Raw genomic sequence first — 12227 nt, forward strand, 5'->3', positions numbered from 1 at the left:
AAACCTCAACTCTAACCCCCCGGGCCTCCAGTCTCAACTAAGGGGAAAAGTAAAAAGGCCGGGAAGGACTTGCAAAGGTCACAGCCCAGGGGCACTGGCTCACTACAAGACAGACTTAATCACTGGTCTTTGTCCCCCTACCGCTGGCCTCACATTTTAGGCCTACCTTGCTCGTCCCAGCCAAGAGAAAGCCTTCAGGTGGACAGCTGCAGTTCTGCAGAGGAATGCTTCGAGGGGGAGCCCAAGCTGGGTTTTAAAGGCTGGGCGTTTAGGAGAGGTCTTAGGGGAGGAACGGTAGAATATTCGTCAGCTTTATGCTGATTTACCAAAATGAGGTTTATTCTCTTAACTTCACCTGTCCTTGGGTGTGGTTGGCAAATGGCATAATTGGATTTCTGCTATCTGTCTCCCTAGAGTAGGGCGATTTAAGCTACTTACCCTCTGGTTGGGGGTTTGGGGGGGGGGAAATGCAAACCATTTCCTCTTAAGTGTCCTGGGTTCAGGGAAGACAGGATTTACTTGTTGGCCGCAAATTGCTGTTTAACTGTCTCCGTTTCCCTATTCCACTTGTCCTGGCTTACTAGCCTATCTCAAAAGGAGCTGCAGCCTGGGAGACACAGATTCAGGTAGCAACCTAACTTGTGTTCCCAAGACATAGGGGAGGCCTCCTTTTATAGGTTCCAGTCCACGTTCTCAATTAGATCCATTATGTAAATGAGTTATCCAAACTATGCAGTTTTTATTGGACAGGGCAGGTCTCAATTCAGTGTAAGGGTGCATAAACTTCATTTCTTTTTTTTATTTTTATTTATTTTTTATATCTTTATTGATTTCAGAGAGAGGAAAGGAGAGGGAGAGAGAGACAGAAACATCAGTGATGAGAGAGGCATTGATCGAGCCCACAACCCGGGCATGTGCCCTGACCGGGAATCGAACCCTGATCGCCTGGATCCTAGGTCGACGCTCAACCGCTGAGCCACACCCGGCCGGGCTAAACTTCATTTCTTTAACATGAACCTTTCTTCCTTCTGTCCTCTCCTTAATCATTAAGCCCTTAGACATTAGATTCTGGTCAGTATCAAACTATTTTAGGAACAAAGCCTCAGGTCTGTAGACCACAGCAACAGAGTGTTGGTCAAGCTAAAGATAACATCTTGACTTCAATTGTGTTTCAGCCAGAGGCCCATGAAAGGTAACTAGCCCTACTGATCACACACTCCTGAAGCCTGACAGAACAATGCCGTGGCTGACAGCGGGGCCTGATACAATGATCAGCTATTCCCTACCCCGGCCCATCCAATAGTAAAGACCATGACTCCAACTCCTTTAGCCACCATGATTAATGATTTTTCCCCTGTATCTTTCCCCTGGAAGCCATTGGGAAGCCAGGCCTTTGAGCACTATTTACCTGTGACCCCAGGCTTGGTGCCATTTCCTCAACTAATAAACCCTTACCTTCTTGGCTGCAAACTCCTGTTCCTGTTTAATTAAGCTTTGATACATGCAAAGATCCCTTTAGTCTGATAACAGCAGCCAGAAAAATTAAGAGAAAAAGAGGAAAGTTTTCCCATCTCCAACAGAAGATATATATTTTTGCTATAGGACTCAATAAAACTATTTTTGTTTTGTTTTTAATGTAGCCTCTAATCATTATGACACAGCCTGAACTGATTCTCATGAAAAAAAATTTCTTTGCTCACCTATAAAATATGCTCTATTGCCTTACAAATACTAGTTGAAGCTGTAAGAATGAATGGCTTCATTCTTCTTTTTTAAAATAAATATATATGCATATATATATATATATATATATATATATATATATATATAATTTTATTTTTATTGATTTTAGAGAGAGAGAAAGGGAGAGGGAGAGAGAGAGAGAAACATTGATTGGCTGTTTCCTGCACGTCCCCTACTGGGGATCGAGCCCACAACCCCCAGCACGTGCCCTGACTGGGAATCGAAACTGAACTCTTGGTGCGTGGGATGACTCTCAATCCACTGAGCCACACTGACTGGGCTGAATGGCTTCAATTTTCAAAGAAAGAACTTTGTGCACACAGCTCTTTTTAAAACTTCATTTGTTGTTTCAGCAAATTTATTGACATCCCTTACGAACATACATTAAGGCCTCTCTTTTTTTCTCCGTCTTTGCCAGGCTAATCCTGAAAGGGGGCGTGTAAAAAAGGATCATTGTAATTTCCCTGGTCCCTGCCCTAAGCGTGGAGGGTCCTTCTCGAACACTCTTCCATACAGAGCCGTAACTAAGATGGGCAAAGAGGCTCCACTTCTGCTCTTCAGACGTCCATCTCTTGAAACCTGATCAAAGAAAACGAAGGATTAACTCCCAAGCAGAGTTTGGTTTCCAGCCCACATGCCTTCTCTGACAACATCACTCTAAAGCAGCATGAAATAATAAAAGCACACAGGATTTGGTGCCAGACGACCACTTTCGGGTCTAATAGCAGAGGAACCTTGGGAGAAAATGCAGCAAATAAATCTATTGGACAGGGGTTAAATAAGGTAATGTATAAAGTGAGTTATTTTAACTCATGAAACACTATGGAGAGTATTAATTATTTCTATCACTGTAACAACTTCTCAAAATAACACACCCATGCAGTAAGTTGTGGAATTAGAGGCAAAGAAATGTGGACTTGGAGAAGTCTGGGGCCAGCTTGCTCCCTGCAGCCTCAAGATCAACCAAGAGAGAGAGAGAGAGAGAGAGAGAGAGAGCGAGAGAGAGAGAGAGGAAGGAAGGAAGGAAGGAAGGAAGGAAGGAAGGAAGGAAGGAAGGAAGGAAGGAAGGAAGGAAGGAAGGAAGGAAGGAAGGAAGGAAGAAAGAAAGAAAGAAAGAAAGAAAGAAAGAAAGAAAGAAAGAAAGAAAGAAAGAAAGAAAGAAAGAAAGAAAGAAAGAAAGAAAGAAAGAAAGTTGTGGATGCCTTATTTAATGTATTTAACTTGGATCTTCTACATCTTGCAAATAAGGAGAACATTAGTTGCCAGATACCATCCATAATCAATATTTTTATTTCTCCATAACTTTATGGTTGCCTTGGATCTCAAAATCGTATTTATGTAGGAAAATGAATGCCAAATTCTCCATCACAGCTTACAGACAATCTAGAACCACACTTGTCTTCCATATCATAGCTTCCACATGTCTTTAAAGTGTTTTGTATAATGTGAGCCACAATATTGCAATACTGACCCATTATTTTTTTAAAGTTTTCATTATGCCAGTCTACCCCATCTGTTCAAAGAAATTTTTCATCCTGAAAAACTCCTACCTCATAATGTCTTTCAGGAGCAAGCTGACTCCCACTTAGAATGAGCTGTGGGAAGACATAACTCGTTCCAAATGTGCCACTGAGAGCAAATTCTTCAAACTTGGTAAAAGCCGACCCCACAGGCTCCCCACAAGTTCCCAGGTCAGTGGTTTGGCACTTCAGTAACGTGCATATCTATGTAGACAAAGAAAAGAGAAGTGGTTAGAAATCTTGGAAATGTTTTCTCAGCAAACAACAGAATTTCAAGGAATAGAGGAATGTATGTTAGGTTGCCTCTTTTTTTAAATTTTATTATTATTATTATTTTTAATTTTATTATTGTTTAAAATATTACAGATGTCCCTTTTTCTCCCCAATAACCCGTTCCACCCCGTTCCTTCCCCCTCCCCAGTCCCTCTCCCCACCATTGTCCATGTCCTTGGGTTGTGCATATATGCACATAAATTCTTTGGTTACTCTCTCCCCCTCCACCCACCCACCCTCCTCCATCCCTCTGACATTCATCAGTCTCATCTATGCTTCCATGTCTTTGAATCTATTCTGTTCATCAGTTTATTAAGTTCTTTAGATTCCACGTATAAGCGAGATCATGTGATGTTTGTCTTTCTCTGACTGGCTTATTTCACTTAGCATAATATTCTCCAGGGCCATCCATGCTGTCCCAAAGGGTATGAGATTCTTCCTCCTTACAGCTGTGTAGTATTCCATGGTGTAAATGTGCCACAGCTTTTCTATCCACTCATCTACTGATGGGCACTTGGGCTGTTTCCAGATCTTAGCTATTGTAAACTGTGCTGCTATGAACATCGGGGTACACATATCCTTTCTGATGAATGTTTCAGGATTCTTAGGATACATTCCTAGGAGTGGAATCCCTGGGTCAAACGGCAGCTCCGTTTTTAATTTTTTGAGGAATCTCCATACTGTTTTCCATAGTGGTTGCCCCAGTCTGCATTCCCACCAACAGTGTACTAGGGTACCCTTTCTCCACACCCTCGCCAGCACATGTTGTTTGTTGATTTGTTGATGGCAGTCATTCTGACCGGTATGAAATGATACCTCATTGTGGTTTTAATTTGCATCTCTCTGATGATTAGCAACCTAGGTTGCCTCTTAAGCAGACTTTTTCAAATTATAGGTCATAACCTATTAGTGAATCCTAAAATCAACTTAGTGAGTCAGAATCAGCTTTTTTCTCTTCCTTTTTTTAATGAAGGAAAATGGAATAGACTAGAATTTTAAAAATCAGAGTACATTGCACATAATTATAGCTTTTCCATTTGAATTATTTCATAAATGTTTGTTTCAATTAAATATCTCATGGTTAGTAACAATTTCCATGTAGTCACACATCTTGACTACACTGGGTCATGATGTGAAATGGACTTCTTACTCTGGGCTCTAGTTGAAGACAATTTTAAAAACACTGCTCTAAAGTAACCTAACAGAAAAAGAGAATGTATGGAATTTGCACCTTTTAAAACGTAAACCTGGCCTGCTGAGAACTAGTCTGCTTTATGTTTTTACCTTGCAACCAAGAGAACTAATTCTGTTCTTGCTAAGACTGAACAAATAAAGTGTTACATTCAGCGATGAATAGAACATTATTCCAATTAACTGAATCCAACATAATTTTAAAAGAAATGCAACCATGGCCTAGAAGCAAAAGGAATAGAGAAACCATTCTAACATATTTAAGTATTTCTACCTGTAAGTAATATTGGCCTTCTACTGTGTGCAGTCCATCAAAAGCTCCTAAGGCATACACCTCATCTCTTCGCTTCTCAGACATCTCGTAAGTTAAGTGACAACACAGGTCTTTCTGGCAAACTGTGTAATTTCCTGCGTTTCTCTTAAGCTCGGTGAAGGTGAACTCATCAAAATAAATCATCCCTGGAAAATCCGACTGCTCCGATGAGAATGGCTCGATACCTTTGGCATAAGCACTCCAGTCAACAGGTGCTGGGTAGGTGGGCTCACTTCGAGGCCGAGACTTCAATTCGGAGAGCATCAGCTGGCCACTCTCCGTTTCCATGTCATAGTGATACACCTTGACCGCTTCTGGGGCATAGATTCCACTCCCTGTGGGCGACATAAAGAAACACGATATTTGTGTTCAAATTTTGCATAGTGATAGACTAATAGAATCATTCCCATGAGAAATTAAATATAGAGTTGTGAAACCAAAAGGATTTTCAAGTTAGGCAAGAAGATAGCTGATACATGGACATAAGTTCCCATTTGACTCTGTGACTCAGCTTGCATTGAAATTGTCATTTGACTAGGACGACTTTTTTTTTTTTAGCCACTCTAAGAATAAACTAGAGCCTGGCCGACGTGGCTCAGCAGTTGAGCGTCTAGGAGATAGAGGTTCGATTCCCGGTCAGGGCACATGCTGGGGTTGTGGGCTTGATCCCCAGTCGGGGGCCTGCAGGAGGCAGCCAATCAATGACTCTCTCATTGTGGATGTTTCTATCTCTCTCTCCTTTCCTCTCTCTGAAATCAATAAAGACATATTTTTTAAAAATAGAATAAAATAAATAATAAAATAAATAAACTAGAAAATTCCCCAAATATGAAGAATAAGTTTAGCTCTCCAGTGACCTAATTTACTTGTTTGAGATTCTTTGTCTGGATCAATGGGTAACAAAGCAGTCAAGAGGGGAGCTGGCATTACCTTGAGCACAGATACTATACGGTGGGGCAAAAGTAGGTTTACAGTTTGAGTACTGGAAACAGAGTATATTCTTATATTATTATTTATTAATTATTGTATTATTTTCCATGTGAACAACTATAAACCCACTTTTGCCCCACCCTGTATAAAGGATAAACTCTAAAAACCTGATCAAGTCTACAGTGATTTTTTTTCACCTCAACAAGATTTATTTCAATATCACTAACGGACATCGACTGCAAAATTCTTTAGTCTGGCTTTGGTTTTTTGTGTGACTTGACTTCTCTAACTCCAACTTCCCCTCATGTGAAATTGAGATAATAATGTTTGCATCCTTCTTCACTTACAGAGATAACGTTCCGCTTAAGGAGTGTTGGTGTAGAAAGCCATGCAATTATTAATTTTGTGACATTAGAGTTAATAAAACAATCATTAAAGAAAAGTGTGGCTTGCAAATCAATGAAGACTTCCTGAGACCGTCCCTGCCACTTGGCGCACAATAGGTGTGAGTTACCTGTCATATGCATGCTGGTGTTGTGGGTGTTCGCTGCGAGCAGGTTGACGCCCATGGCTCTGGCCCACGCCGAATGGAAAGGGACAGCCGAGAGGAGGGGCAGCGTGTTGTACCACGCCGCGGGGTACAGGACACTGTCCACTTGAAGCTTATCCACCACCACCACAGCCGGGGCGTGCGAAAAAATGTCAAAGCAGGTGAAAATGCCAAACTTCCCAAAGGGAGTGTCAAAAGTCACAAATTCAGAATCCTTGGGAAAATCAAATTGAATTTCAGGGGCAAAAAGATTGTACTGTTAACAATAAGCAGAGAAGGAGAGAAAATTAGTAAGAAAACTGCCAAATAGAATTGAGCAATACCCATAAAGTCTTCCTCCCATGCATGCTGGTTACATATTTAAAGCTGTTACACATAGGTATGTGTGAATCATACCAAGTAAACCACTGTCTATGAGCTTTCTTACTGTGACATTAATCAAAAACCCGTTTTCCTGCAACCAACACATCAACCAATGAGATTGTATCTATAAATGATGTTGAAAAGGTGAATATTTCAGTTGAATTTTGAACCTGGCAAATTTCAGACTGTTTTCTCCTGTATTCCTTAAATACCAATAGCACTGCCCATGCAAAGTCTGACACATGTTAATAAAAATTAACTTTGTGACGCCTCCCTATGATACTGCCAGGTTTATATAAGTGAAGTAGATTTAAAATTAATTTAGACAATGTAATAGCTAAACCTTGTTAGTTAGTAAGCCATTAATTTTTTTTTTTTTTCAGCCTGATTATTGCTTCAAAACCCCACTTCTCCTGGGCTCAAGAGTGCAGCATATGTTTTGCCCAGGTTTTCATTTGGCCTGGTTGTGCACGTGTGTGCTCTCAGTGGGGATCCTGCACTCCTCCACCCTCCCTCACGTGGGAGCCCATCCTTCATCTCGCAGGGATCTACTCAAGGAAGACGTGAGGCCTAACTGGAATCAAGGCATGACGAGGATTTTGCAGGGTTTCTCATGGGAGAAATACATCCTTCCTCTGGCTTTTGTTGCTATAAGGATGTGAGCTTCATGTTCAGCAGCCATGTGGCTTCTAAAAAGATGGTTAGCCTGAAAAAACCCGAAACTGTAACAAAGGACTAACAGATCTGGAGAGATGGATGACATCTTTTGAGCCTCTGAGGAATAGACTACATATGAAACTAGACCTACCCTTCTATGATTTCTATTTTTTTCAGGTACATAAGCAAGGAAATTCGGTTTCTTTTTTTAGGAGGGGCTAAACGAATTTCAGTTGGGATTTTCTATTATTGCAAATAAAAATTAAAGTTATAATCAATGAATGACTAAAGCTTAGTAGAAAATAGTATTTAATAGTATTAAAAACTTTGTGAAGCTAATTTAAACTCAGAACCCATATGTGAAACCAAAGTAAATTAAATCAACTAAAATGTAATAATTAAGAAATGTATTCATAGCAGTTCTCTCACCAGCGTTCAGCAGACAAGTATACATACATACCACAAACAAACAGCAGAAGTAAATCAAGTTTAGCCAAGACACAAATAAGTCTCACCTTATGGTACCGGGCCACCAGCCTACCCTCAGAATCAAACACCACATCAGTGTTGTATTGGTAACGACCATCAGGGGGACACTTAGGGTCACTGGCATTGCATGGCTTCTTGTCCCCAATATTTGCCACGACGTAGATAGAATTGTCCTTGGCCAGGCAGCTGAGTCTTTCTTGCACTGGGGCATAGCCGAACCTAATTCAATAGACATTGCTTTAAACTTACTATATTTTAGTGATTCCTGAACTTTCAAAGTGACTTTATTTGCCTGTTACCCATAACACAACAGCTCTAGGTTAAGAATCAACAGAAAAGATTTTAAAACTCACATGCAGTAGAATCTTCACCTTTATGAAAGCTAACCTATTTTATTGCGCCAGACTGTAGACTGCAGTGAGAGATGGATGCACAGAAGAGATGGTGCAGGGAGAAGAGAAAGAAAAGCACACTTTTTCTTAGTGCTCCCAGGAAGGCAAATGGAGGACTTGAAATTTAGGACTCTTCTAATGGACAGGACCTTTTCTATAGCCTAAGCTATAGTCTTACTAGGAGGCAGTAAATAGTTGGCCCTATATAAATCACCTTCAACAGAGAACAAATGCAGCATTATGTACTGGAAATATTTTAAAAAAGAAGGCAATGAGAGATAAAAAACACACTTCACTATTCTGGCTCAGTTTCTTTATCTGTCAATACAATATAATAGCTTCCTTTCTACCTTTGAGGGCCCTTGTGAAAAACCCTGAGATAAATACAGACTATAAAATTGTGTTCAAAGTAATGCCAACTCCATTCACATCGGCATTAAACATCTAGGACATCTTAGCAATGAGAAGGGGTTGAGATGATGACATAGGCGGAATGATAGCTGACTTCAAGCTCTTGGAAGGCTCTAGTTTGAAGATGAGTCATGGATATTAACATACTGCCGGGCAAAAAAAAAACACAAAGAAAGTTTATAGAGAGATTTCAGCAGTAGATAAAAATATTTAGCAACCAGAGCATGCTGTCAAAGAAGTGGATTTACTAGTCACTGCAAATTTCAAGTATAATATGGTGCATTTAGGCCCTGAGAGGACACTCAGTTAGCATGGACAATGGAAAAGGCTGTGCTGAATTCCAGACACGCTAATTACCAACTGTGAGACCTTAAGCCCCGTTTTATCATTTTTAAAATGAGAACAGTTATTCCTGCTACATAAATTGAATGAGATAATGTGCATAGTGTACCAGGTAAAGTTCCTGGGGCCAATTAGGTGCTCAATAAATAATGGCCATTACAGATTTTTTGAGTACAGAAGAAAACCCAGGAAATTTGAGACTTTATTACTTTAGAGGTCATTCAGGCTCTCTCCATGCTCTCAGCCCTTCTGCAATTAATGTTGAGCTAATCTTTAATAGAAAGAACAGATTTATGACTATTTTTAAGGATCATTTCTTTTATTTAAAAAAATAAGGCATATTGTCAACATTCATATTCATTAAGACCTTTAATAAAATTATTATATAACTTGTTTAATTTTTCTTTTCTTGGTTAAATAGTTAGAGTACTTCAATATTTCCTATTAGCTCCTCATGAGGAAAGTCCAAGGAAGCATGGCACATGAAGTATTTTAATTGATAGTATTTAAACATGAAAAATGACTGCATGGGCCTTCTATTATCCCTTTTAAGGCTATTACTAGGGAAGAAACAATAGCCTTTTTTTAAAACCAACATTGCCATTATATTAAATACTGTATTTCTCCTTTCTACAACTCAGAGCTGAAAACTTGTCATATCAATAAGTGTCTGCAAGACTTAAAAATGTTAAAGTTTCGTCAGTCACCTACCTTCTCAACTGAAAAATAATTTGTTAGATACTAACTAGGCTTCTAGACATCCTTCCCCTGGAAAAGTCAGTTTTACCAGCTCAGGCAAATAGGGTGTATTTTAGTGTAAGCCTCTTGAATGACTGTAAGTCATAAGTCTTTTGTGCTCTGGGAAAAGCCCTCAAATCAAGTCAACATTGAATCATGGTTACTGCCCTGTAAACCAGACCATGCAACACTCAGAGAATATTTTTCCAAAGGTGAAAATCCCAGGGCAAGACTTGACTCACATAGTAGAGCTCCCACATTGCAGCACTGGAGCATTCCAATCAATTTCAAATAGTCAAAATAATTTAAGTTCCTCTTTTTGTGCAATATCATTCTGGACAGATGCAGGTACATTTACAATTAGCAAATTGAATTACTTTTTAATGCATTGGTTTTGCCATTTAAAGGAATTATATATGAACTATTTTAAAAAGTAAATAATCTCTTTCATAAATCTTTCTTATGTTTTACACAATTTTAAAAGCAAGTTATGTCTAAACTATGGCTATAAATAATTACTAGAATTTCTCAAAGGACAAGAAAACAAAGAAGTTTAGATCAGTTCCTTCTGTTCAAAGGAGTAATAGTGACGTCTAACATTGGAGAGGGCACCACAGTGTACAGATCCTATGTGTATTTCTTCACTTCACACTCTCGTCTACTGTGTAAGGGAAGTAGGAGAGGAAATTTTATTATCCCTGTTTTACAGATAAAGAAACAGAGATGTCTAGCACTTAGGTTATCTGCCCCACATCACTCAGCCAGAAGGCGGTAGAATGTGGTCTCAGAAAAAGCACTTCTTCTTTCGGGTACTATGCAGTTTCCCCTCACCATACTGATTACATTGCAAGTGATAACAGTATCAAAGGTCTTTGAAAACATCGCCCATTCATCATCTTTTTACCATTCTTACAAAGGAGGCACATGTTCATGGGTGAACCAACTTAAATTTGGAAATGTAAGTCCTAGATATCGGACTTACTCACTTTGTTGAAACCCAGTTAAGCACATCTATTATAAAACCGGGCATGTACATACTATACAACTCATTAAAGAAAGCCACAGTAAATAACCAAGCAGTCATCATCATCTCAAGTCACTTACCAAACAGGAGATGTGCTAAATGCACACGTTATGAAGCATGAGAGGGTTGAAGTCCAATGCCGTGGACTGATTATTTGTCATCAAGAATACTAGTTAAGCTTACTGAATTTGCTATTGGTATTTTACAGTATCACAGTGTCCTGTTCAAAAATCAAAGAGTAATGACATTACCTCTGAGGGTCTTTACATGGAATCCAGTTTACTTCTGGGTGTGGGATATCCTCCAGATAGGGGTAAATGGTCTCCCTTGTGAAGACCCAGCCATAAATTCCGTCTTCTGGGGTCACAATGATATGAGCACCCTGCCCAAAACAAGTGGGAACAAAGACGTTTCTCATCAATTCTGAACACTCACACTTCTTCAAGTTTCAAATTTCCTTTACAATACCCCAGCGAGTGTCAAGACAGCAATACCTGCCTGGCTGCCAGTTTAACTGCTTTTTCTAGAACATCTATATTCTTGTTCATCAGGAGCACAGCTTCTTCCTTTGAAACAGGTGCTTCTGTCCTGTTTGGTAATATAACAGCATGCTCATACACTGCAGCGGTAAAGGTGTCCAGCGCGCCAGCGCTCAGGACACAGAGAGCAAAAAGTGCCACAGATTTTGGAAAATACGATGTAATCATAGCTACGACTTAGTGCTCTTTGATAAACTCAGCTTAGCACTGGAAAAGCTTTTGTGTTAAAGCCCTGTCGGCTGCCAGCTATTTATATTTTCTCACGGATACATTATGCAATTGCACAGAACACATTGTACAGCATTGAGAAAGGGTATTGTGCAAGAAGCCCGGCAGCCAGGATGACACAAGTGGATTCACTCAAGGGTGCAGCGCTGTTGTTGACAGTGTTCAGAGGGCCACCCCGCTCTAAAGGAGGAACTGAGGGGCGAACCAGATGAGTCTGCCCCAGCCTAAAACTTTTCTCTTTTAGTAAAATATACTTACCTGGTAGTTCAGTGTTTCTCTCAATAGGGCCAATATTGGGCCACTGTAGAAGGCCAGCATCCTAACAACAATACGTTGAGAACTTATGTACATAACTGTTACAGACACTGAGCAGAGTGCAAGGCAGGCCTCGGTTTTAACAGGGCTCACAAAATGGCAAAAGGAAGAACAGTTATATAATGCTAATGACTGGCCTCGCTTGCTCTTGATCAGTGGCCCTGAATCTTTGCATTACAAGAGGATATTAATAGAAACCACAGTTGCCA

At 39.9% G+C, this 12227-nt stretch overlaps 1 protein-coding gene across 2 annotated transcripts in view; it reads right to left on the reverse strand.

Moving 5' to 3' along the window:
• Window positions 1-1850: 1850 nt before the first annotated feature.
• LOC308558350 (pantetheine hydrolase VNN2-like) overlaps window positions 1851-12227 on the reverse strand; it is a gene marked incomplete at its 5' end in the record, with an annotated part of 32319 nt that continues 21942 nt past the window's right edge. The window contains 7 exons of one of the 2 annotated variants that reach the window (XM_081139953.1): window positions 1851-2322; window positions 3294-3467; window positions 5002-5375; window positions 6485-6776; window positions 8056-8248; window positions 11188-11318; window positions 11431-11701. In XM_081139953.1, coding sequence (XP_080996079.1) covers window positions 2194-2322; window positions 3294-3467; window positions 5002-5375; window positions 6485-6776; window positions 8056-8248; window positions 11188-11318; window positions 11431-11643 — 1506 coding nt within the window. In that variant the 3' untranslated portion in view covers window positions 1851-2193. Of the gene's footprint in view, window positions 2323-3293; window positions 3468-5001; window positions 5376-6484; window positions 6777-8055; window positions 8249-11187; window positions 11319-11430; window positions 11702-12227 lie in introns of those variants that run through there. The other variant, XM_081139955.1, reaches the window with a different exon arrangement.

This window comes from Miniopterus schreibersii, assembly GCF_964146895.1.
Source record: "Miniopterus schreibersii genome assembly, chromosome: 6".
NCBI lineage: Eukaryota > Metazoa > Chordata > Mammalia > Chiroptera > Miniopteridae > Miniopterus > Miniopterus schreibersii.